This window comes from Leptinotarsa decemlineata, unplaced genomic scaffold (assembly GCF_025532065.1).
Source record: "Leptinotarsa decemlineata unplaced genomic scaffold, Ldec_3_MD MMD2_tig00026328_RagTag_RagTag, whole genome shotgun sequence".
NCBI classification, from domain to species: domain Eukaryota; kingdom Metazoa; phylum Arthropoda; class Insecta; order Coleoptera; family Chrysomelidae; genus Leptinotarsa; species Leptinotarsa decemlineata.
Genome location: NW_027412688.1, coordinates 17,004,370 through 17,031,459, shown reverse-complemented (window position 1 = coordinate 17,031,459; position 27,090 = coordinate 17,004,370). Strand labels below are relative to the sequence as shown.

Below are 27,090 nucleotides of genomic sequence, written 5' to 3'. Positions count from 1 at the left end.
TTTACAACCTGTAAACGAAACTGAAATTGTCAAAATCATATCAGAACTTTAAAATAACAAAGCTCCTGGTATATATTGAATGAAAGTGGAAACACTCAAAAAAATTTCCACTGAAATAGAGACACCCCTATGTTATATTTTGATTGAAGCCTTAGAAAAAGGAGTCTTTCCTAAAGAATTCAAAACTGCAGTAATCAAAGCCATTCACAAAAAAGGATGTAAAGTCACACTCTCAAACTATAGACCTATCACTGTGATTAGTAACTTTGCTAAAATTTTAGAGAAAATTATCAAGGTACGATTACTATCTTTTTTAGACAAGAACAAAATCATTTTGCCCAATCAGTTTGGCTTCTAAGTAAACAAATCAACGGAAGATGCTATATCATTAGTTACTACAAAAATGTACCATGCAATAGAAAATCACAGGTCTACAATTGGAGTATTCCTTGATCTTGCAAAGGCCTTCGACACTGTAGACCATACACAGCTGTTGGAGGACTTGCAAGATGTGAAAGTTCGTGGAAATGTTTACAGTATATTTGAATCATACTTGAAAGACCGCCGGCAATGCGTAAAAATAGATGGTTATGTGAGCAAGGAAAGGCTAGTACCGTGTGGAGTACCACAAAGGACGGTTTTGGGACCGATACTATTTATTATTTACATCAATAACTTATTAACTTCACAAACCTCTGGCGAAATTATAAGTTTTGCTAACGATACTGTAATTTTTTATTCTACTGAAACATGGAATGATCTCAAAGTTGAAATTGAACAAGATCTAAATACAATTATCGACTGGTTCAACCATAAATTGTTAATTATCAATATTGATAAAACTATGTTTTTGCCTATCACAAGTTATATAAACAGTTTACCCAACTACAAATTTCTAGAAGTGAAGAACCATGGCAATATTTTGAGAGTTAAATGTTGAATATTTAAGGATAAAAATTGACCGTCATTTACGTTGGGATCTGTATCTGTAGAGTAGGGAGGGTGAGTGTAGGCCCATAGTACTTAGGCCACATGTGACCCATTGTACATCCTCCCGACGAATTGTTTTCCTAGGTCATCGTCCATCCTGTCCTTTTCAGGAAGGTGGACAGATCACTGGGAGACATATTCTTTATATCGGCAGGTGTAGGCCAAGACTTGCCGAACACACACTCTCTTATTGACGATAACTCCGGGCACTCGCACAGAACATACCTGACAGTCTCATCTTCCTGTTCACACATCCTGCATAAAGGTGTGTCCACCAGCCCCATATTATGGAGGTGTTTCCTTAGTTGACAGTGACCAGTCAGAAATCCTACTGTTAGGCGTAGATTTTTCCTGGTCATTGCCAAATATTTCTTTGGCGCCAGCTTCCCAGGGTCGCCCAAGGTGATCATGGCAAAATGACATCGTTTGGTTTCGTCACATCTCTTTAAGGATTGATCATGGGTGTAACACTCGACTAGTTCCGCAATTGTCGAAGTCATCAGGCCGTAGGTGTCACTGTCGGCAAGGCGATTACCTTTTCTCCTGTCGTACCCTTCAACTCACCTCAGGAAAATGTAATTATCTACCGAGGCTTTGGCTAAATCTTGGTGACACTCTAGTACTAGCCCTGAGGTTATACGTTGTCTGTTCAAGGCTAATAGGGCTTGTCTGCTGTCAGTGCAGATTGTTATGTTTTTGCCAGAAATTCCTTTCTTGGTTAATTATTTTGTGGCGATTGAGATACCAACCAGTTCTGTTTGGACCACGCTGATATTTCTTCCCATTCTTCACTTAATTCTTAGGCTTAGTGATCTGGAGTACACTCCACACCCTAAGCCTTCTTTGGTTTTTGAGCCATCTGTATAAATCCATATTGCATTTGTATCATCTGACTCTATGTTCTGCTTTATTTGTATTTTATAGGGTTTATCAAAGATAAACCTGGGTTCAATTGCATCGCTTGTTGCCTGCAGCAGAGGTTGCGCAGTAACCGCTTCCCGCCACAGGCCCAGCCTGAACTGACCCATTCCTACCTCGAGGTTCAAACCAGCCGTGCGCAATCAAGACCATCAAGGCAACCTCTTTAACGTACAGATCAAGAGGGGTCAGGCCCGTGATTAATTCCATTGCCGCGGTTGGTGTTGTTCTCATGGCTCCTGTGATGTTTAAACAAGCCATTCGCTGTATTTGGTATATTTTTTGGATGGCCGTTGCTTGTAGAACTTTCGGTCCCCATGCAATGGCTCCATACGTTAACATAGGTCTTATTATTGCAGTGTAGATTCAGATTCAGTGACCACATGGGGTGAAATACCCATGCGCGTCCCACTGTCCTCCGACATTGCTCATAAGACACGAATGCTATTTTTGCTCTACTCTGTAGATAAGAGTTCCATGTTAGCTCTCTGTCGAGGATAGTACCAAGGTATTCTACCTCTTCAAGCCCGTTAGACTTCTTTTTCTGGTGAAAAAGACCATCTCAGTCTTCTTGAGATTGATCGACAGTGAGTTTTTTATCAATTTGAGCCCATCCTGCGCTGTATCGCACAGTGTGTTTACAAATTTGTCATCTGCGTATGCAATTATGTAGAATCCATTTTTGTTAAGGTGATTAATTAGGGTATCCAGAACTATGTTCCAGAGAAGGGGTAATAAGACCCCTCCCTGTGGATATCCCCTCATGACCAGTCTTTTCACTGTGATGTCTTCTACATTAATACTTACTGCTCTACTAGAGAGCATCTTCAGTATCCATTCTCCTACTACCAGGGGTACATTCCTGGAGTGTAGTTGCTGAGTAATTGTAGGAAAGGTTGTTTTATCAAACGCTCCCTCGATATCTATGAATATATCCAGGGTGGATTCTATATTGTCCAATGATCTCTCGATTCTGACAACCACATGGTGAAGGGCATAATCAGTAGACCTTCCCGAAGTACATGCATGCTGATTCAGATGAAGTACTTCATCTCCTATGTACCGCTCACATAGCCGGTCCATGGTTTTTAAGAAAAACTATTTGAGACTAATTGGTCGGAATGCTTTTGGTAGGGTGTAGTCCATCCTAACTGGTTTGGGTATAAATACTACTCTTACTTCTCTCCACTTACTGGGAATATACCTCAGAGCTAGAGAGGCTCTGAATATTCCAACCGGGTGCGGCATAAGAGTGTCCAGTCCTCACTGAAGTAGGGCTGGTCTTATACCGTCAGGTCCTGGTGACTTGAAGGGGGAAAAGCCCAATATAGCCCATTTTATTTTGTCCTCATCAATTACTGCACTAGCCGATAGCCAGTCGTATTGTGAGGGTGTTGTTGGTACATCCGTCCAGTTCGTCGTTCCAGGAAAGACAGAACCTGGAAAGTGAGTTTTCATAAGAATCTCAGCACTCTCCTGGAGGTTGGCGGCTTTATCGCCATTTTCCCTCGTCAGGATGCCGATACTTATGGTGGTCATTTGAGAGTGCCTTCTGTAGCATAGAAGTTAATGGGAAGTCTTCGACTGCCTCACAATAGGCTCTCCAGGCTTCTCTTTGCTTTGGTCTGCAGACTTTATTGAACTCTCTGAGGTTGGCTTGATATATACCCCAGTCCTCTTCGAGTCTTGTACGTTTTGCCTTATTAAAGGTCGTTCTCGCTATCTTCCTGATGTGTTCCAATTCAGGGCACCACCATGTGTTGGTTCTGTCATCTGTTTGAACCATCCTCATCGGATAGGATTTCTTATAGGCAGTGTCTATTTTGTTGTGGATAGATACCTTGTACCGTGTACCGTGTACCGCAGAGCTCCTCTTAAGAGTCGATTGTACAGAGCTACATCCGTCCTCTTCGGGTCACAGGATTTCAGAGTGGTCCTGAGATCCTGGTTTACCGAATAGTTCAGCCAGCGGTGGTCTGACATTGAGATATGGTCCGAGACTTGCCAGTCTTGGATTTTGTTTGATATTTTGGCTGTAGTAAGCGTGATATCTAATGATGTTTGGCTACAGGCGTTGATAAATGTCGGCTCCGCGCCTCTATTCAAGATTGTTAGATCTTTCTTAATTATATATTCATATAGGGACTTACCCCGAGCGTTGATATCCTTGCTTAAGTGGTGAGAGTTTGAGTCGCAACCCAATATGAGCTCCACTCTGGTTGAGGCAGTGATTCACTAGTACCTCCATTTCTCTGGTCGGTGGTAGGGTGGCTGCATCTGAAGGGAGGTACATCGATGCGAATATCAACGCCATATATTTGCCTTTTCCAACTGGACATTCAACTTCAACCGCAGTGAGGTCTGAGGTGCTGAATTATGCCATCGGGAAGGCTCTGTATTTCCTAGAAACGTAGACAGCCGTCCTAGGTTGCTGATTACTCGGTAAGCTGAAAATTTGACCAGTTAGGCTACTGAAACCAGTAATTTTGGTCTTTATTATTCACGGCTCCTGGATCAAAGCTATTGCCTCCTCCAATACATCAAGGTGGTGTCATAGTGTTGCTGTTGCCGCCTTTTTGTGGTGGCGGTTGCATTGTATGATTTTTATCTTTTTTCCAACGTCCTTGCCCATGAGACAGTTTTTGGATTCAAGTTACCTTTAGAGGTCCATCTGCTCCCCCACTAGGGGAAAGGTGGCCTCTCTGTTTTTGGGTGCCTCCTCCGTCAGGTCATCGACTGTCATCTGTTCAGATGCTTCGACTTTCTTTTCGGGACCCATGGTGGCTTTGTGGTCAATATCCACTTCAGGTGGCTTGACTTCCAAGGACCTAGAGTTTTCAGAGGTGCCCTCTGCTTCTTTTTTCATTACCCTAATAGTCAGTGAGGCAAACGCGTAGCTTAACCTCATCGACTTCTTCTTTAGTACAGCCATATCATTGTCTTCGATCTCGAAGACGAAGAGGTGCCCTAGTGAGTTCATCTTAGCCTTATGATGGAAAGTGCACCATCTTGCTACCGTCAGGTCAGGGTTCTGTGCCTTCAGCCGACCCAGCACCTCTCCTTTCCACCGGATGTCGTCTTATGGACGTCTTCCGGGATCCAGAGTGAGGCTTTGGTAAGCTTTGGGAGCTTATCCACACTGACGACCGCAAGTGATGCCTCCTCCTACGGCTTAATATTCATTGTGGCTTTCTTCAGCCAGTCTAGCGTCACGTCGTCGTCGCAGACCACTCTGATGATTTCACCAGAGTATGTCCACGACTTGAGAACCTGGGCGGTTTGCTGTTGTTGCCAGAAGCGGAGAAGATGATCTTGTCCAGCTCCTCCAACAGTTGTTTTTTGATGAGACTCTCTCGTTCTGCGGTAACCTTACCGTACGGGTTTGTCACATCTATGATGGCTACCTTGAGGTGTCTCAAGGCGGCCTTCACGAACATTTTGGAAGTTGCAGTGGCATTACAGTTCTATTCATCCCCAGCCCCTGCCGCAAATTGAGGTGAGCATTGCTGTCCAACCTCGGGATTGGTTGTTTTTTGTCAGTGTTCATGTATGTTCCCACGAGTAGCAAGGGAAGGGTTGGTCACCTCTGCCAGAGCCCCGCATTACCAGAGGAAGGCTAGTTACAATGAGGTTCCGCCCGGTTCCTCAAGGGGATCGTTCGTAACCGCATATCACCCTGCGACCATTCAGCTGTCGGTACGATTCCTTACACCTCTTGAGTAGGCTGGTCCGCGGTGGCATGTTTTGCAGGACTTTTGGGGGGTTTTAGTTCCCCTCACCTTACTTATTTCTGCCACTGACCAGGATGCCGGCGACCCCGTCTGTAAGGCCACATTGGCTTCCCGGACCGGGCCCCCAGTCCCCTGGCCGTTCCCCTATCCGCCACCTGGGGACGCGCCCGATAGGTAGCCCAACCCACGGGATAGGTAGCCCAACCCACGGAGATCGTCATATAGATAGTGTCACTAGTAATCTGAGACTTTACTAGGGAGATTCCGATACATGAGCAAAATATTGACTCTGTTCCTTCTGAAGATATTTTATTTTGCATTAATTGAATCTCGATTATCGTGTGAGATTTTGAGTTGGGGTGCTGCATCTTGAACACATCTTCAAAAATTGCAAGTTATGCAAAAACTTTTCTTTAAAATTATGCTCCATACAAAAAGAACATATTCGTATTCATTCTCCTATTTAAAGAAATTGAAATGCATGATTTGAGACAAGTATATTTTTTCAAGTCAGTCATCTATTAGTTCCAACACAAAAAAACTAACGAGCCTGATTATTTATCGCATAGATATCTCATGAGAACAAAGGACTCCAATAAACTCAAAATTTCAATTGCAAGGAAACCGATAGGTTATAAATGCCAAGCATTCTTAGCACCACGATTTTTCAATTACCTACCAAGATAAATTGTCGAATCATACTCCCTTTTTCAATTAAAAAAAAAGTATGGCATTTTATACTTTCCATAGAAAGAAGCGCTATTCTACAATTGTTCGGATAATGAATGTATGTTTCTTCACATTACTGTGCATCTGAAATTCAAAATTTATTTGTATCATAATATGTTTATCAGTAAATTATTGTATTATCGTGAATTATTGTATTTGTTTTTTATATATAGGTAAATATTCGTATCGGTGTGCATATGTATGTGTGTAGATATATGTAATTTAGATTATTAGGGTATTATACTCGTTACAATATTATTAGATTTTTGGAGAGCTACACCTTCTTATTAATGAGTTAGCATTTATTAACTTGGTCACTACCAGTTTTCCAACACTTATGTACACCTCTTAGAATAATGTTTAGAGATCAAAAATACATAAACTCAATACCACGGACAGTTTCAGCTTCGTGGAATTATTGTTTATTGTAGTTTCACGATACTGCTCTATTTTTGTACATTGTTTATATTGTCATCAAGACTCTTCTAATGAACTTATTATTATTATTCAATATCCTTGACATAACATTATTCAATAATGAATGTGGGTATGTACTGAATTGATTTAATGAGAAAATAAAACCTTGAGTTCTGAATACCTCTGTACATACATATAGGAAGGAGTATTCCTTACAGTAACCGACGCGCAGCTACAAGGAATCCACTAGCCGTATTTGATATAATGATAACATTAAAGCCGTTTTTGTACAGATCAGAAAATACTGGAGCGTCATATTGATGCGGTTAGAAAAAATCTGTTTGTTTCGATAAAACAGAATTATTATGACTACCCAAGTTCGACTCTTTCAGTTGTATTGCCAATTGCATATGCAGGAAATTTTCTGTGAAGATTCCTGCACTAACGCCTGTCGGATATAATCAAACACCCTTCGTGGTATTAGCCAGGGAAGTAGTTGTTTTCTGATAGTCGTCAGTCCATTCAACCTACTGTTTTAAGTTCATTTCTTTACATTTACTAACCAAGTTGCCTTGAAACTTTGTTGAAATACTATTTGTCAAATATTCTCAAGTATATCATGACAATGTCATAAATTGTCGTAACTGTCAACTACTGTTCAAGAAAACTGTGATATGTCAGAATCCTACTTGGAAAAATATCGTAAGTGCACTCCAACACTAAAGCAATTCGTTCCCCGATCATGAGTTACCTAATCGGCGTTTTTTGCTGTGCTTTATCATCGATTCAGGAACAATGATGAAATAATTTTTAAATTTTTAATTTTTAAACAACGTTTTGTAATATCTGAAGATATATAAAATGACTTTGAGGTAAATCCAAATAATTCCATCAGAGATTCATCTGAAAATAATTATGAATAGACGAGAAGACGTCTATATGGTATTGAAAAATAAACGTGAACTGAAAATTTCAATTTCAATGTACAGATTAGTAACGATGAGTCAATTCTTTAAGAGGTTCTCTTGCAATTTTATGAACGAAAACAAAACGAGAATAACATATACATCAAATATGTTTATCGCTTTCCTTCTATCAGTAATTCAAAAAACTCGACATAAGATTCGGTCACGTGAATATTCGTTCTTTGAATTATTGTTTTGGTGATTTCAAAGACTCTGTCAAAAATAACATTTCAATAAATGGAGCCACAGAAACATAGCTCGCTTCAGAATATTCAGATAAATTTGTTACTATACCTAACATCAACTTGATACGTATAGACCGTGATGGTAGAAGTGGTGGAGTATGTTTTTTCATCAAATCACTGTATAAATACAAATTATACTACTCTTCTATTTCGGCAAATGGTCTAGAGCAGCTATGGATTATAGTCAATATAAACAAACAAAAAGTATCCTGTGGAGTTTATCGACCACCAGGAACAAATGTGGAGGACTGTATGCAGGAGTTAGGTGATGTACTGGAACGAGTGTATTTGGAAACATCTGCTGTGGTGTTAGTTGGTGATATTAATATTAATTTGTTAAACTGTGACTCTCGCGACACTCAACTATTCACTGCCCTAGTTTCTAGTTTCGATATGAATCAAATTATAGAAAATTCTACTCGGATAACAACAACTTATGAAGAATCTCTGACCGTATATTACTTATGATATCAGATTGATGATGAAAACCCGTGACAGAGCTCATGCCAAATATCTCAAAGAAAAGACAGCAGCTAGACATTACTATGTAACTTCACGCAACTACGTCAGTGAAGCAATAAAACGTGAAAAAACGACATATATAAAATTTGTTTTGAAAAAAATTAAAACAATTCAGAAATGACTTGGAGAAATCTTGATGATGATATTTTGACTGCTATCAAAGAAATAAAATCTAATGCTTTAGGTATTGACAATATAAATTTCAAGATGATTTCTTTAGTGATACACTGTATTGATGAAGTTAAACATATTTTCAACGAATCCTTCAGACAGGGTAATTTTCCAGATGTTTGGAAGGTTGATAATATAATTCCAATTCCGAAAAAGATGACACCTACCACGTTCAGTGACCTACGCCCCATCAGCATTCTGCCCTCATTCTCTAAAATATTCGAGAAAAATGTTTCGTGTCAAGTAAGAGCTTTTCTTGAAGAACATCGAATACTCCCGTACGAGCAGTGTGGATTCCGCAAAAAACACGGAACACAGACTGTCCTCTTGAAAGTAATCGACGATCTTGCGAGATTCAGAGATCAATCAAAAGTCATCATTTTAGAACTGCTTGATCAAAGTAAAACTTTCGATTTAGTTAATTTCGATTTACTCCTCAGCAAGCTCAAGTTCATAGGATTCGATGACATTTCTCTTAAATGGATGACCAGCTATCTCATAGGCCAATCACACAGGGTCAAACTGAATGATTACTCATGGTCATCCGGTCATCCCTAAAAGAAACAATCTCAGATGTACCGCAGTGAAGTATTTTACGGGCCTTGATGTTTTCAGTGTTTATTTTTGATTATCCCACTTTCTTATCACATTGTCAAATACATTTTTACTAATTTAAACCAATTTAAACCAATCGGCAGATTTTTTAAAATTTAAAATCAGCCGAGTGGTTTCAACTATTTTGTTGCTAATACTCAAGGTGTATTTGAGTATACTCCTGGTGAGCAACAAATTCGAAACACTTTTTGTTCTAAGGAAAACCAATTTCAAGATAGCAAGAACGAGAAAAATGAAAAAAAGAATTAAAAATCTGCCAATCGGTTTCAACTATTTTCTTGCTGAAACTCAAGGTGAATTTGAGTATACTCCTGATGAGCAACATATTTGAAACACTTTTTATTCTAAGGAAAACCAGTTTCAAAATAGTAAGAACGAGGATGATGAAAAAAAAAATAAAATCAGCCGATCGGTTTCAACTATTTTGTTGCTCATACTCAAGGTGTATTTGAGTAAACTCCTGATGAGACACAAATTTGAAACACTTTTTATTCTAAGGAAAACCAGTTTCAAGATAGCAAGAACGAGTAAAATGAAAAAAAAAATTCAAATCGGCCGATCGGTTTCAACTACTTTGTTGCTGATTCTCAAAATGTATTTGAGTATACTCCTGGCGAGCAACAGATTTGAAACACTTTTTATTCTAAGGAAAACCAGTTTCAAGATAGCAAGAACGTGGAAAATAAAAAAAAAATTGAAAATCGGCCGATCGGTTTCAACTATTTTGTTGCTATTACTCAAGGTGTATTTAAGTTCACTCTTGGTGAGTAACAAATTTAGAACATCTTCAATTCCAGGAAAAAACAGTTTCATGATAGCAAGATCATAAAAAATTTAAAAAAAATTATTCAAAATTTTTTCGCTATATACAAGGTTTAGCAACTAAATATTCTGTGAAGATCAAAGGGAAACTATATAATTCATTGAATTACCTTGCTACCTTGATATCACGATAGCATTATTTGTGATTTCTAAGGATCGGCACGAGCAACAAAATCGTTGTTCTGGCAACTAATTAGCAACTAATTAGCTACAAATTGATGTATTTTTTTTGCAATTTTGCTGGATTCGCCTGGTTAGCCTGATAGGGCTATCCAATTAAGAGAAACCAAGCCATGCCCACTAATAATAGTACAAAACCAGAATCAAATACAACCATCGTAGCGGAGGCATTCGGAACAAAGGGAACATCAACAACGTTACCACACCGCCTTTGCTAATGTCTACCGCAGTAGTATACGAAACGTCAGGCATAAAAACCTGCAGACCAAGGTCAAAAAACTAGCTTTCACAAAATTAGGTAACATTTTTTTAAATGAAATATTTTTCATTTATCTGTTGAATTCCGATGCAGTGTCAAGCTTCGTGGAAGTTCCTCAGTTGATGCGTTCCCCGGTCGCTTGGATATCGTAGCAATTGAACAAGGTCAAAAACAGTCTGCTTTATACGAGATAAAGTCACTCCCACTTATTCGAGATTTCAAATCTGATATGTAAGGTGGAATTTGCGTGAGAAGATTGATGAGTACATATAAAATTAAGTCCTTTCTATCAGAAATTTAAAATATTTCAATCAATATATCTCAATGAGAAATGAAACGCAGGAGATACAAAAACTCACATGTGATAGCCACAAATCCCCTCATAAAATGAATATATCAAATTCCAACCACATGAAGGACTTTAATGAATAATAATGGCCAATTACGAACTAACTAACTCCAACAAATTGTTTCATGACAGAGATAAATCGAGAAATTTCTTCATTCACATTTTTTTAATTCATGAAAAATATCCAGGATAACTCTAACACGTTCAAATTAAATTTCACAATGATAAAGAATATCAGAAATAGTTCACAATATTTCACTTTGCCCTTATCGAGAGGAAATGTGAGATATTTTATACCATTTTACACTAATACAGACGCCACCCATGCCGATGTCGCTTTTCCCCGATTCATTAGAGCACCGAAGTTGAAAATTATACAGTGCTTTTCTTTAATTTCCTCCTCCTCTTTTATTTTCTGAACGGGTCAACTCAGAAAATTGAAATTTTGGATAATGAAATTAATGCATGAATACTTTATTTTGAAGTGAAGTTGACAGATGAAAATTTCAAGATGGCGACTGGGTGCCATTTGGAAAAAAAATTTAATGGAAAGGGGATCCTGTGACACATCTTCTGAAGTTCCCGACAAATGCTTCACAACCCTATAATATAATGTCAATATATCTTCAACGACTACAAAATGGCGAAACTTTTAATAATTGCTGAATACATTGATATTTAACTACATAATATGAGGTAATAAGCTTGAGGTCAGTTCAGAAGATGTTCAAAATGGTTGCCTTGAACTTCTTGACATATGAACAGCCTATCGGTTATTTCACGCCGAACATTTTCGTACACAGTAACGTCAATATATTTACAAATATTCATTATTCTCTGCCGTATATCCAGTATTGAAGCAGGTTCAGTTTCGTACACCTTTTGCTTCAATTAGCCCCATAAAAAAAGTTCAAAGGTGTTGAATCTGGCGAGCAGGCTAGCCATTCTGTAGAACCTCAACGGCCAATCCAACGACCGGGAAAAGTAGTATCCAAATAGTTTCTTATTTGTCTGGAGTAATGTGGTGGTGCTCCATCTTGTTGGAATACAATATCCATATCGAATTCATTAGGATTTGCTTCGACGATTTCAGTGATGAGAGGGTCAATAGTAGTTTCCAGCAAATTCAAATACAGTTTCCCTGTTAAATTTTGATCAATAAATAGAGGTCCTACAATATGGTTTTCCAATATTCCTTTCCAAACGTAAATTTTTTCTGGATATTAGGTATGTGTTTCCCAGAAAACGTGAGGGTTGGTGTCACTCCAATAACGGCAATTTCATCTGTGAACATTGCTGTTTGAAAAAACTGTACATTCGTCACTGAAACAAATATTGTGGAGATAGGTAGGATGCCTTGCAATGGTTTCCTTCATTATCTCGCAGAATTCTGTTTTTCGATAAGGGTGATCTTCAGTTTCTTCGTGTACCATTTTAATTTTGTATGGATGATATCTATTTCTCTTCAAAAATCTCCACACAGTAGAAGGAGACACCTCACAAACATTCGCGACGGTTTGAATAGACTATGCAGGATTTACTACCATCTCACCAATTATTTCCACTTGCTGTTCTTCCGGAATAGACGGATGACCTGGAGGTTTTTGTTATATACACTACCGGTAGTTGTGAATTTGGATACAAGTTCCCTCAAATATTTTCTACAGATAGGACGATTCGGAAAACGTTCATTGAAAATCCTTTCGGTCTCGTGCTACGCATCGCACAGTAAATAAAAATCGCTTGAATTTTTTCTTCCAATGGACGATAATTGACCATATAATTGACCAACCAAAAACTAAATGAGAATATTGTAACTGAACAATGATGTTGATTGTCGTACTGACATTGTTTGTCGTTTTTATAAACAAAAATAACTTAGCAAATCTTATCGGGTTGTTGGAATTTCCATATGGCAAATAAAAAGTTATATATCTAGAAATATCGATATTATTGTGTTTGTCTTCAGGAAACTATTAAATATTCATACATTTTGTAGTAGGTGAAGATATTGACTTCATATTCTAGGGTTGTCAAGTATTCAGGAGCTTCAAATTGATGTGTCACAAGACCACCCCTTTCCATTCAATTTTTTTCCCAGTCGCCATCTTCATAGTTTGATCTGTCAATTTCACTTCAAAATAAAGTTTTCATACATTAAATTCATTATCGCAAATTTCAATTTTTTGAGTAGACCCGTTCAAAAATTAAAAGGGGGTGACATTAGAGAAATGCACATTATTTTTCTGCAAGCAACCTCATTTTACGATAAATTGGATGTATGAGTGTTATTTTTACACTGTAACATCATCTTCATAGGTTATATTTTTCAAAAATAAATATCATTCTTGTTTTCTTTCAGAGAAGTATCCTGTCAATGACTTCACGAAAAAACAGCAGTAATAAAAAAGCAGGAAGTGACCTTGGGATTAGTTACCAGATTGAGCTGCTCGGCTTGTTCGCTTTGGAAGCTTTACAAGTAGATGATTGGGAAATGACTACAGAACAAGAAAATGTCGGAAAATTTGATGACATGGTGCTGCGGATAGGAAAAGAATATTATTTGATGCAGGCCAAATACAAAACTGACAACAAACTTATCAGGGCAGATTTCTTTAGAGCTGATTCTAAAAACGCTGACTTCGGAATACGTTCATATTTCAATTCATTCGTCAAAATCAAAAATGATTTCGAGATAGCAAGAGTTTTCATCTGCACCAACATTGATCTGGGAACAGGAAAAGAAATATTTTGTGAAGAACCAATAATTCAAGAAAATCAAGAAATACCTTCCAGAATTATATTCAGCAAGATAGCCAAGTCATATAGGTTATTCGATACGTCGAATATATATGATCTAAAAGATTCGGAAAAATTGCAGGCCAAAGAATTTTGCAAAAAATTTCGATTCATTTATATGAATGGATCAGAACTCGACAAGGCGATTGAGAACTCGATTCGAAATCTGAACGAAGAATGGGGAGTCGGTTTTTCCAAAGAGAATTTTATCGCTAATATGAGAGACTGGTTCCATATGAAAAATCAGATGCCGCTGATAAAGGCGTACGTGAAAGCCTTTCTATACAACTGCCAGAGTAAAAAATATTTCCAGAATTTAGATTCTTATGGTGTATTATTTGATGAACCTCTACCTGTGGTAGACTACGAAATTTTGAATGTTGTTTGCGAACAACATCAGCTATTGAGTATCTTTGAAATACATGACACAATCAGAGCTACATACGGAGCAGAAAGTACCCTATACCTGAAACAAGACAGTAATGCTGAACTTGTTCGGGAGGTGATAGATGCATTTCTGTGGCATAAATTCATGATACTTTTTGTAAATGTTTCGGGATTAACAAAATCCAAAGCGAAAGAAATTCTGAAGTTGATACATGTTATAACAACAAAATACAAGTATAAAAAGGCTGTGGTCTTATCTAAAATAACCCTAGTTGAAGAGGATGACTACCACAAAGTTCTTCAAGAAAAAATTTGTTTCGGGGATTTGAAAAATGAATTCAAGAAATATTTGTTGAGAAAAGAAATATTTTTTCAAGGTAAAAAAAACCACTCTTGAAAGCGTCATTGGAGATTCAATGAATAAAGTGAACATAATCATCAACCCAGAAACTATAATTCACTTGATAAAGGACTATAATGTAGAAATTGGCACTCAAGTGCCCAGATTAGCTGAAATTGAACAATATTATATAGAGAGAAGTTTCATTCAAATCTCAGACAGAAAATGTTATCAATTTTCTGAGAGAGAATTTCTTGCGGCAGTAAATGCAAGTGGGAGAAAAGTATTTCTGATATCAAATGGTCCTGGAATGGGCAAAACTACGATATTGACAAGATTGGGTTGCTTGATTCAGGAATGTCGTAACAATCATTGTCTAATCATCAGAATTAATTTGAATGAGTATACAGAATTATACAAAAAATGCTTGAAAGAACAAGATAACATAACATTGAAGAAAATGTTGAAATATAGTAAATATGAAAATTTACTCAATACGCAGTTCTCTAAGAACATATTCAATACACCCAACAGGATATTTCTGTTAATTGATGCTGTAGACGAAATAAGTCCAACTTATACAGATATCGTGCTAAACTTTTTGGCTAATACTTCAAAGGAAGAAAATGTAAAGAAAATAATAGTAACTTCTAGACCACAACTAGAGGCATATATTAAGGGTAGAATGTGTTTGGAATGTTTTGATTTACTTCCATTTTCTAAGGAAAACCAGATAATGTTCTTCACCAATTTTTGGAGGAATATTACCGATCACGACTCAGGAAAATTGATTAAGAATATAATGAAAAAATTTGATAAAAGATATTTGAAGCTACTGGGTATACCTCTGCTGACCAGAGTTATTGCAGACATTTTCAAAGGTAGTAAAGAAACTATGAACCGGACAATAAACAAGCACAACTGTCTCATTATATTTGATTTATTCATCGAAACCAAAAAGGAAATATTCCTCAGTGACAAATGCAGGACTCAAGGAAACGTTGCAGTCGACAGAGAAATGTTGTCAGTTTTTGATAAGGCAGTTATTCAATATCAAAAACTTGCAGTTAGATTGCTGGTTGATGAAAAAGATTGGCCGTTGTTCAAAGCTCACGATACGAGTTTTCCACAGATATCAGAAACAGATTTGAAAATAGGAATTTTACAGAAAGTGAACAACAATGTCGAATTCATTCACCATACTTTCGCAGAATATTTCCTCGCAAAATGTGCTTGGAATCAATTGAAGGAGACCTACGAGACAGATGAATTTTTAGAGTTTTTCTCTACGTCGGTAAGACTGAAAACTTCATCTTATTAATAAATTATTTAATTGGTTATCCTCTTTTCAACACAATGAGAAAGTTTCAAATCATAGTGAAATTTTTGTTATATTTAATTCCATTTCTTATTCAGTAGTCGTTACTGGTGATCATTAGATTTTGCTTGCTGGGAACCCACGAATCAGTTATGGACTGTATTTGAACCTCATTTATCTACAAAAATAAAAAATTAAAGATAACCAAAATTACGTCACTTCACTTTTGAAGTACAACCGCTAAATGAGTATTTTTTTTGTTTACTAACGACGAAATGAAAGGCAAAAAGGAAATATTTGTTTAAAGAAGTTGCTCTTATCTGTTGAAGAAGAATTTCGTACTATAGGTATGAGAGAAATATATTCTGCTGGTGGTAAGAATATTACGCTGAAATTAAATAAAGGTATTTTTTGTGGATAATCAGAGTTCATCATTAACATTTTTGAGGATTGTTATATTTCAATATCTGAAAAAATATAAAATTTCAAGAATATTATACAGGTAAAGAAAGAGCGAACTTTTTAATTCACCACGATGAGTTACTGAGTAATTCCTAGTGTCTTTGAGGTGCCTATATAACCTTCCACAATCTGACAAATTGCTGAAGCTAAATCAACAGAGGATCTGCCAAAATGTAATGAAGGGCAAACTGAAAAGTTCATTTCAAAAAGTTACTGCGTAATATAAACAACTGAAAAGTCCAATTAGTCAGTTACTTGTCATATTTATAAAATGATGCCTACAAATTGAGATAATCGATTGGAAAAAAGTCAACATTCATGCATAGCTTTCTCTAGTGGTCGAAGTTTCGGTAAATAATCTTTTTCCGTTTTCAAAACCGGAAATTCACTATAGAACTTTCACCTCAAATTTTGAGAGCTCTAATTTTTTTGACTTATGTCAAAAGAATGAAATGTTCAGATGCCATATGCATGAATACATATATTGGTTGTTTTTGAGAAGTCAGTTGATGTTCATATTTCCGTTTTCAACCTCTCTTCTCAGTAATGGCAAGTAAGATCCATTTCCACATAGCTATTCGAAATTCTCTTGTTACCTGCTAAAAGAACATATCGGATTCTTTCGATTTTCTGATTTTTTCATTAATTTTTTAATGAAAAATTTAGATTCACTTTAGCGTGATCACCAGGTGATTTTAAAATATGCTCCTCTATCCGATCTTGCCATCTATCTTCTTATTAATTCACGATGTTAATTTTTTTCTTAGGGGTCTTGAGGTTTCACCTATAAAACTTTCTCCACAAGAACAAGGTATATTGTGAATACAAGCTTTCGTTTTTTCAACCATGTTTTCGGGCTTAGTTTATGTGTTGGTAGTTCAAAAAGTTGTTCTTCATTATACCTATAACCGATGCCTCTCAAATTCTCAGACAAACCGGAAAGATAAGGTATGACATTAGTTGTGAGGAATGTGTATGGTTGTAGGATTTGTGGTGATTGTGGGATATGTTGTGTATTGCTTTCACCATCTTCATTGAGAGCTCTTTCTACAAACTGCTTCGGATATGAGTTTTGGTCCAAAACTGTTTTAATGATAGTTATGTCCTCTTTTATTTCATGAACTGAATTGTAAACTGTCTTTGACCTATCATACAAACACCTAACTATACTTCTTTGACGTGAGCATGGTAATAAGATTTATAGTGAAAGCGTTTATTAATATGAGTTTTCTGTCAATAAACACTCGTATCAAGAGTATTCATCAATTTTTTTATCATAACATCGAGGAAAGGTAGTTGATTATGAACTTTCCTCTCTAATGTGAATTTTATGGTGTGTACTCACAAGTTCAAATGATTCAAGAGAACATTGATATCAACTGGGTCATGGTCCCAGACAGCGAATACATCATCGATATATCTCCGCCATATCTTTGAATCATTCTGGTAAGTTTTGATGCATGTTCTTTCAAAATGTTCCTTAAAAATGTTACTCAGAATCGGTGACAAGGATGAGCCCATTGCCATTTCAAATTCTTGTTGATAAAAATCCTTCTTGAACTGGAAAAAACTTTGTCGGTATATAATTTCAGAAGATCCAAAATATCTTCTACATTGGGTTTCGTTCTATTTTTTAGATTACGATCATTTTCAGATTGTGAAAGGTTTATATACCCATAAAAACAGTAGGAAGTATTAAGTTCTTCACAAAAAAATTTCTTACGAAGAATATTTACTGAGTAAATTGAAAGAATTTTTAAAAAAAAGTTTACTATTCACAGTTAACCTGTCGTATTTGGGCATATTGTCTATCAATAAAAGAGCTGTGAAATCATATACCCAGATACTTCATCTATAGTTTCTGAAGCTGTAATCTGCTCCGCCTCGAAAATTGGTAAAAAATCAAGAATAACTAGCAGTTTTTTTTATCGATTCACCTCATTTTGTTAAGTTCAGACATGTCCGTTTCCGTTGTCTTGTCTTTCAGGTTGACAACACTTGTTAAAGTATAGTGCGGACCAGTTTTGAAGGTCACTTTCATAATCAATTTTTCAGAAGTTTGAACCGATATGTTGGTGTATGCTGATTCACCTGCTGGGAAGTCTAGAATTAACGAAGATACTATCTAAATTTACTCATCCAGTTTGATTTTGATCTCATATCTCAATGGGAATGAAAATGTAGTCCTGCCATTTTTTGTTATGGACAATGGTGTGAGTTGTCAGGGATATATCTGGTGTTAGTATTCTTCTATAATTTTTGAATTCGATCAAATGAATTGCAATATTGGTACTGCCCGGTACCCAATAGGTTAAAACAGCTGTCTACCGGTGGCTCTTAAATTGAAATCAATATGGAAATGATCAAAAAGCACTTATCTATTTATATATATATATATATATATATATATATATATATATATATATATATATATATATATATATATATATTTATCAAATATTGAAACTATTCGTGGACACAACACTCCAAAAAGGAGGGCAAACCGCGGACACGTGTTTCTAGCTATTGGCCTCATCAGCGCGGTGCAGCCAAGTGTAAAGATGGGCAACGCTTGTTTGCCGACAGCAAGAAACAACACATACGCACGGAGTCAACAACAGGAGCCAGTTAGAAGACCTAGAATTTCCAGGCTACATCTAACATGATCACGTAGGCAGCTATAGCTATCTGGGAATTTTAGGTCTTCCATGGGCTGGTCAGATTCCTTTTGAGCAAAGAAAGATATGAAATCGAGAGAGAAGTCATCAAAGTGGATGAGCTAATCCAGTTAGTGCTCCGTAAATCCTAGACTTTTCTGAAAGATGCAGTTCTTCTATGCAACTCAGAATACACCAGCAAACTTCTTAAAAAATGAATATGACAGTGACGTTGAAAACTGCTCGTACACTTCAATAAGTTAACGATTGAAGAGAACAAGATCTGGTAGGTCGAGATCGAATGGAATCTGAAGTACCAAACGTTTCGTCTGCTGCTGCGGCAGACATCACCAGTGATTTGTGGATTGACTGCGAGGATGAAGGTTATATTTCGATGTCTCAACAACTACTGACTGATGAGCTATGTGTTCATTCTCATTTATAATTTCAGTGTGTGGTAGGGAGGCTGGTAGTGGGGGTGATGGAATGTGTCCATGCGAATGCTCAATACTGATTGGTCCACACTCTTACTGGATCATCTATGTTCTTTAAAACTTCAACAAATGTTGTCAACCCATGTATGGAATTTTAAAAATGAAGCGAATAGTGTAAGAAAACTGCCAGTTACTCTTGATTTTTACAATTTTCGAGATGGCTGCAGCTGCAGAAACCATTCATTTCATTGATAGACAACATACTCAAACACGACAAGTTATCTGTAACTGAAAATAACGAGTATTTTCCGAAGCATAGTGGATGAGTTAGTCACGAAAAGAAAATTTCCTGAATCCTCGACTCTTCAGAAAGACGAAGACTCGAAATTTATAGCCTTCCATACAAACCAAAATTCGTTCAAATTTGAAAATGAATGAATATGAACGTGGTTCGTGTTGGGAAACCCGAAAAAAAAAGATGAAAATGTGTTGGTTGAACTAAGCGGACTGTAATGGTTCACTAGAGAGAACGTATTTCACATATTCGGTTCCATAGATCAGATAAATCTAATGAGAAATGTTCAAATTATTGAGAATGGTACTTGAAAACACGTTTTCTGATGCTTTCGAGAGTTTAGAACTCGAAAAATGTGGAAATAGCACTGTGAACGATGATAGGGGCACATTCTTAATAGTCCACTTTTCGCACTTGTACGTAATTACAGATGAAAACAGGTAATCCAGAGAGCAATTCACAATAACAAAATACTAGGAATTATTTCGGATAATTATTCGTTCAAATATTCATGAAGAACTGTAACCTAGCTGACGCGAGATGAGCGTCGAGAGACAGTATTTTTGTTCCAGTGTGTGAAAAGGTTTCAATTTCACCTATCAAATAATCAGTTTCGAAAGTGAAAAAACGTTTCGTCTTTTTAGGAAGATTTTGTCGATATTCACTGCATCAGATTAAAAAAAAACTGAATGAAATAGGAAAAGATGTTACTTGTGTCTTAATTCCATTAAAAATGTTAAGATGATGTGTAAAATTGAATGTTCTCAATCGATTTTCCATTTGTTCCAGATGCTAATTCATGGTGATTATGGGTTGTTCAGCACATTTATGGAATGTATTCTATCGAAAGAATGGAACAGTATAAACGAGAAAACTCTGGTCGCTTGCAGTGAAATACCCGTAGAAGATTATTTTCGAGTTTGGAGAAAAGAAAAAAAAACAACACTTTGAAATTATTCAAGAACAAACGCTCGGTTTATAGTCGTGTTACAAATCGTTCATCGCACTGTAGGAGATTTAGTAAAGAAATTCCCCTATCGAATATGAAACATCGAAATGAGGTTGATCTCAAATTGAGAGGTAGTCATCAACCTTTTCAAAAATTTTGGCAGTTTTGAAGTCTGCATTGAGGAGAGAAATTATAGAACCTCACCCAATCATCCTACACAATACATTTGTCACAACTATTACTGCCTAGGCTCCATATGGATATTTCCCGTGGTCTGTTGATACAAATTAATTTTATCCAAAATAGTGATTACATAAAAGACTGAACTGAAAGTATTATCTGTTCAGTCCCAGACGATGTTCTACTACCTAAAGCTGAATACTATGGACCAAGGATAAAAACTCTGTCATGTCATCCTACTCAATGGACAGAAACGATGAGTATTCGACAATGTTATCTAATGCAGTACATCTTCTTTCATGAACAGGGTTTCAAGAGTAAGTATTATTGTGCCGCAAATATATCTGATCGAATCGATCAAATCGATATCGAATAATTTATTTTCAACATCGCAACTCAGTATTACTGCTCTCAATAAATGGTATGCGACACCATCGGATTGTTTTTATGTGAATTATCCACAACACTACCTAGAAAATTTAATGTAGTACTGGCGAATAGAAGAATATTATGGGGGCCATGCCGCTCCTCAGATAACTCATCAGTATCTCTAGCCGTGCTTCCATGAAAACTATAGATGCATGTTACGTCAATGTATGTATTGTCTTCCCTATTCCAAGAAACATTTAATGTTCATGAACAAAGAATAACCAAATCAGCTGAAGACACAAATTCAACGAAATAATGACATATCAAACAAGAGAACCTTGTAAATAATATGAACAACATTAAGTTTGTTAATGGGTAGTAGAAATATTTTTTATTATGAATAAATGAATGGGAAAACATGAGTAGACTAATCAATATGGGCTAACAGTCAAACGTAGAATTATCCATATTTCATATAAAAATATTTAATAATAATGAACGTACTCTTAAAAACACTTTATTGTGAGTGAAGACACGCTCATTGTATGGAAGCCATTGTATGGCAAAACACGTGTTGCGTTTTTGTAAAACTGTTCAGTGAAAATCTCACAATGAAGTGTTTTTAGAATATGTTAGTTATTGATTTTCATCAAGTATCGGCCGATTCCATCATATATTTTAATAATAATGATAAGAATAATTTTATTGCAATACAATCGACAGTGGACACAGCAAAAAAAATTAAACTTTCGAGAAGCTAATTCTCATTTACCTTAAAACAGTACTGATTTCACAATGGTTGAATTTTCAAATCAAAATACATAAATGTTTGATCATCTACAAGTATAGTTGAAAATTACATGAAGTAAAGAAGAGTTTTATTCAAAAATATTCATGCTGAACAGCATTTACATATCTACTTCAACACACATTTATTAGCTTCACCTGCATGTATGTATTTATTTATGTATGTTTGTTTTTTTGTTTGCTTGTAACTCTCAAGCTCGGGATCTGTATTTGACAGAATTATCGACATTATTGCTTGATCTATTCGCGGGCAGATGATGCTGTACGTAACCTCCTTGATATATCTACATTATTGCTTGGTCTATTCGCGGGCAGATGGCGCTGTCCGTACCTCCTTGATATATCGACATTATTGCTTGATCTATTCGCGAGCAGATGGCGCTGTACGTAACCTCTTTGATATAATACTTTACATGTATTTCTTCATTTGAAAAAAGTATTTTTTCAATTAACACACGCGTCTGCTGCCTTATCTGTAACCCTCCTTTGCGCGACTGCTGCCTTGGGCTTGGTAGCTAATTTTTAGGCTCCCACTCCGGAATCGAAAAATATCAATGGCAATTTTTATAAACAATATACGGCTGATTGATCCCAAATTTCAGATAAAATAAATATAGTTTTAAAAGACTAAAAACACGCTTTTATAGCATACGAAACTAAAAAATGAAAAATAAATATAGTTTAAAAAACTAAAAAGACGCTTTTAAAGAACATCGAACTAAAAAGTTGAAAACATTTCTGAGCTTAAAACAATAACGAACGAAAAATACTAGTATTGTGAAAAAAGCAACGGGCGCTTGATATAAAAAAAATATAGCACAAAGCGCCCACGCTTTTTTCACAATAAACTAGTATTTTTCGTTCGTTATTGTTTTAAGCTTATTAAAAAAAATATTTTTAACTTTTCTCATCAAAGGTAGAGTTATAGCACGGGTTACAGTTCGTTACAATGCCTGATATTGATGTTCATATTATTTGAATACTGACCACTATTTCTGTGAAACAGTTAAGAATATTTTTTTACAGAGCAGACAAGACCCAAGAAGTACAACGAGCTGTCAAGTTTACAAAAAAATTCATTACAAGAGCTTCTTCGATCTAGATTTACGATCAGAATTCTTTTTGAGTAATAAATATGTTTTGTGAATATACTAAAGAACCCCAAAATATAATACTATTGAAATCAATGACTATACGTGGGCCTAGTGATATGTTCTAAAGCTACAAACGGAAAGTTGCTCCCTCAAGTATCAAGGATCGATCCCTGAGGTACACCCTGCCTAATTATGATTCTACTAGATATAGGCGTATAATGATTTTGTGAATTCATTATGATAACAACTTAGGATCGATTCGATAGGTATGACCTGATGAGTTCATAACCCACACCCCTTATACCATATATTTTCAGTTTTTCGTGGTATAACAATTCAAAGGTCTTTGAAAGGCACACCGAGGTTTTTTGCTATCAGCTTTCTCTGTTATTTGTTTAACTGCATTGAATATCGCTAATTCGATGGAAATTACTTCTCATCTGAAATCAAATATATATATATATATATATATATATATATATATATATATATATATATATATATATATATATATATATATATATATATATATATATATATATAATCTAGAAAGGTTAATGCAGTCAAGCTGCTGGAAAATAATTTCATGAAAATCCAAAAATGAATAAGTAAGTACTCTTTGATCATTCCCATATTGATTTCAATTTAAGAGCCACCGGTATACAGCTGTTTGAGCCTATTGGGCATCGTCAGTACCGGGCAGGCGGTCCTCGATTGAAGACAAAATGAGAGGGCCTAATGCACAGATAAAAACACACTTTAATTATAAAATATTTGCCTGCAGGCAAAAAACTCATCAAATCTCAGTTAAAATAATAACAAAGCCAAATTCTTCCCATTTTCAAAATAATATTAAATTACTGCATTTAGCTTTGAATTTTTTCAATTTTGGTCAATTGTTTCGATAGTTTTCTTTCAATTAACTGAATCTTCTCTATTGAATAGTTTTATCCACGCAAGGAATAGTGTGATAGGTTTCTCTTCTGTTTCTGATGTCTTGTTTTCTGAACTACTCGTGTGTGGATGATGTCTTGATGCCTGAATATGCAAATAAATTCGTTTCTTATTAGAAGTTCTGTTTTACTGTGAAGCTTCTAGAATTGGTATTCGAGTGATTTTCAAAGATCTATTTTGAGAAATATTTTTTGTAGATTTGCCGTCACACCTTCCAAACAGACTAATGTTTCTACTAAACTGGTGTTAGATGGACTGGTGAATATAATAATAATAATAACCATTACTTACCTATCGCTATAAATTATTTTTGATACGATCGGTTTTATTGGTTATATCTATATTATTTCTTCAAACTGATTTTCATGCAAATTGAAACCGACTCAGAGTGAAGCAAACCCATTTGGTAATGAATCTTGACGGTTTTTTGTGTCCACTCACCGAAGAAACCTCTACGACTGTTCCAAATAATATTTTTTTCACTCAAGTCTAGTTTTTGCAAATTTCCCAAGCCATCATAGCTGCGTTTTCAAGGCTTTACAGTCAGTTTATACTTCCAAAAATCGACATTCAATTTCAGACCCGTACTTCTCATTTAATAGCCTACGATGACGAGTGTATATTTCATGAGTTGAAGGTCTGTGAAGTTTGTGATTCGAAACGGAACATTAAAATTTTCAATAAAAAAAATCAATTTGTACCCTAACACCGATAATGAATGCAGTAAATGCAACAAAAACTAGAACCATATCATGAATTGTTTCACAGACGAATGATCTGTATGAAATTTAAAAAAACTGTTATGGTCTCTAGGATTCGAGAGATATCTGATTAGGAAATCTAGTAGATTGATGTTCCGTTATCAAAGCTGATTTTCTGTTTACAAACGCCTATTTGTGAAGATTCAACCGCAAATATCCCCTTCCCCCAACTAGACTTTTGGTTTTGAAGATTCACCAACATCGATATAGTATTTTTGGGAAAGTGTTTGGCATTCTACTACACCATCTTGATACAAAAAATGTGGGAATCTTCCAAAGAAGTGATAGAAGCAATCACTTTAAGGCATGACAAAACAAATCCACCAACAGATAGGGTGGAATTTGGTAGTTGTGGTGACAGATTGCATGAACATGTTCGAATATAATTGGAAGTGGGTACGGATTGTTTATCTTGCCACAGAAACTTCAAAACACGCGCGTTTCCAGAAAATGGATTTTAACAAACTAGGACGGACTTCAAATAAGTAAAATAGTGTGGCAATTAAAAATTATAAACTACAAGTGTTTTGGAAAAATATGCAGTTTAATGGTACGGGTGGGGCGGTAGCCTGTTGGGTTGGCGTGAATGATTTGTTCCTCATTCAATCGATCGATAGGTGAAACAGTGTGCCGAGTCCATATGCCGGACGATTAAAATTCATTGTCTATCGTCCAACTCGTTCAAGAAATCGCACGTTGGAAAATGAAACCTCGTTAATCTTTAGCTCAGACAAGTTTCGTCTTTTGTTATCGGAAAAACATATTCCTAACCGATTTCAAACAGAAACTTACCCAAACTTCTGAGTTCAGTATTACTGAAATAAAAAAAGTCGTGTGCAACGAATATTCATAAACAAGCATCATTTAAAGTTTGCTCAACTTTTTCAATAAAACGTAACATGAATTTTCTACTAGGAAAATACACATATTTAAACGCGAATAACCAGAAAAAAATCGATCTTTCGAAAACAGTCAATGAAACATTTTTCATCTCGAGTTCATACCTCCATGCATTTTCAAGATTATATAAAGTGAAAACGTTTCAACCCCTAAGAAGAACTGTAATCTCCCCTCAGAATAAAGGCGCACATCGACGCTATTATTTCTTTTTAGCTACTATAAAATTTCATGTCATTCAGTCATGGTTGAAAGAATTCAGAGCAGAAAATCCCGTTCAACGACGCGACGGTAGTGCAAGCCTACTTGACGATATAGCGTTCACCTCGTTAGTATTCAATAATAACTGTTTGAAAAGATGAAACTGTACTTCGTGATGTTGTAAAACATACCTACTCATTATAGGATCAACATACAGTTTGAAATCACATGTTCCAATACTTTTATACTCTTTTACCAAACACAGATGCGCGAAGAAGGGCTCGAGATGAAAAAATGTACTCTCATGAATAGAATTTTCCTTGAGATGGAGCTATGTTTTTTTTTTGGCATTTAGCATCATTTGCTACGGCCATGCCCTCTCCCATCTTGTCTCGATTAACTGCCTCTCTTCACAAGAATATCGTTTTTCACGACAACAGAAGGACATTCCCTCATCTTGTATTATCTTTACTTCTTCTTTGATATTCAGAATTTGCAGTAACCGGTATGCGATGCATTTACAAGTTATGTTCTCAAAGCTTTACAAGGTTTTGCAACCTTCTGCATTTACAACTTTATAAAAGAACATTTATGCACATTTATGAAAATACTATAGTCTTGACCAAGAAGACAAGAGAAAAATTTCCTCTTGTCTTGTTCGAAACAAGATATGTCACGAGACAAGAGACGAAAATATTTTGCCCCAGTGGCAACAATAACCTAATCTCACAGTCTAGGCCAGAACTCAATCAACACGGTTAGTGGACCCGAACAATCCAACAAAACCAGAAAAGAATGAGTCTCACAGAGCTATAAGGAAATAATTTTAACATTTTCGCAGTGAAAATCTAAGATATGTAATAATAACCCCGCTCGTGAAGAGGCCCGCTCCTAGAAAAAGGACTGCACCAGAATTAACAGAAGAAAATAAACTTGTACATAAAAGACCTAATGAACTTGACTTTCTGTTTATCTTTCGACGTTTCCTCATATACTAAAATATCTACTTCTTCATAAATCATTTTGAAAAATTTTGTTGCTCACCACTATTTATTTCTTCGAAATTTGTAAAATTTTTCACTTTTCTGAGCCTCATCTCTCCACTGAACAAGCTTCAATATTACACGAATACCATCATAAATAACTCTTCTCAATTTTTCATGATTCAACTTCATCCATCCGTCTAGAATATACATTTTTGAAGGTTGCTAAAAACTACTGAATAATCCGTAACCATCTCAAGTTTAGATCCTCGGGAAAAACTTCCTCCAAT

At 36.0% G+C, this 27,090-nt stretch overlaps 1 protein-coding gene across 2 annotated transcripts in view; it reads left to right on the top strand.

Annotated features, from left to right (window-relative positions):
- Positions 1 to 20,746, top strand: part of LOC111513932 (uncharacterized) — a 28,010-nt gene extending 7,264 nt beyond the window's left edge. Inside the window, exons 1-3 of one of the 2 annotated variants that reach the window (XM_074182180.1) lie at positions 8,149 to 8,303; positions 13,276 to 15,733; positions 20,395 to 20,746. In XM_074182180.1, coding sequence (XP_074038281.1) covers positions 13,291 to 14,496 — 1,206 coding nt within the window. In that variant the 5' untranslated portion in view covers positions 8,149 to 8,303; positions 13,276 to 13,290 and the 3' untranslated portion in view covers positions 14,497 to 15,733; positions 20,395 to 20,746. Of the gene's footprint in view, positions 1 to 8,148; positions 8,304 to 13,275; positions 15,734 to 20,394 lie in introns of those variants that run through there. The other variant, XM_074182179.1, reaches the window with a different exon arrangement.
- The last annotated feature ends 6,344 nt before the right edge of the window (positions 20,747 to 27,090 follow it).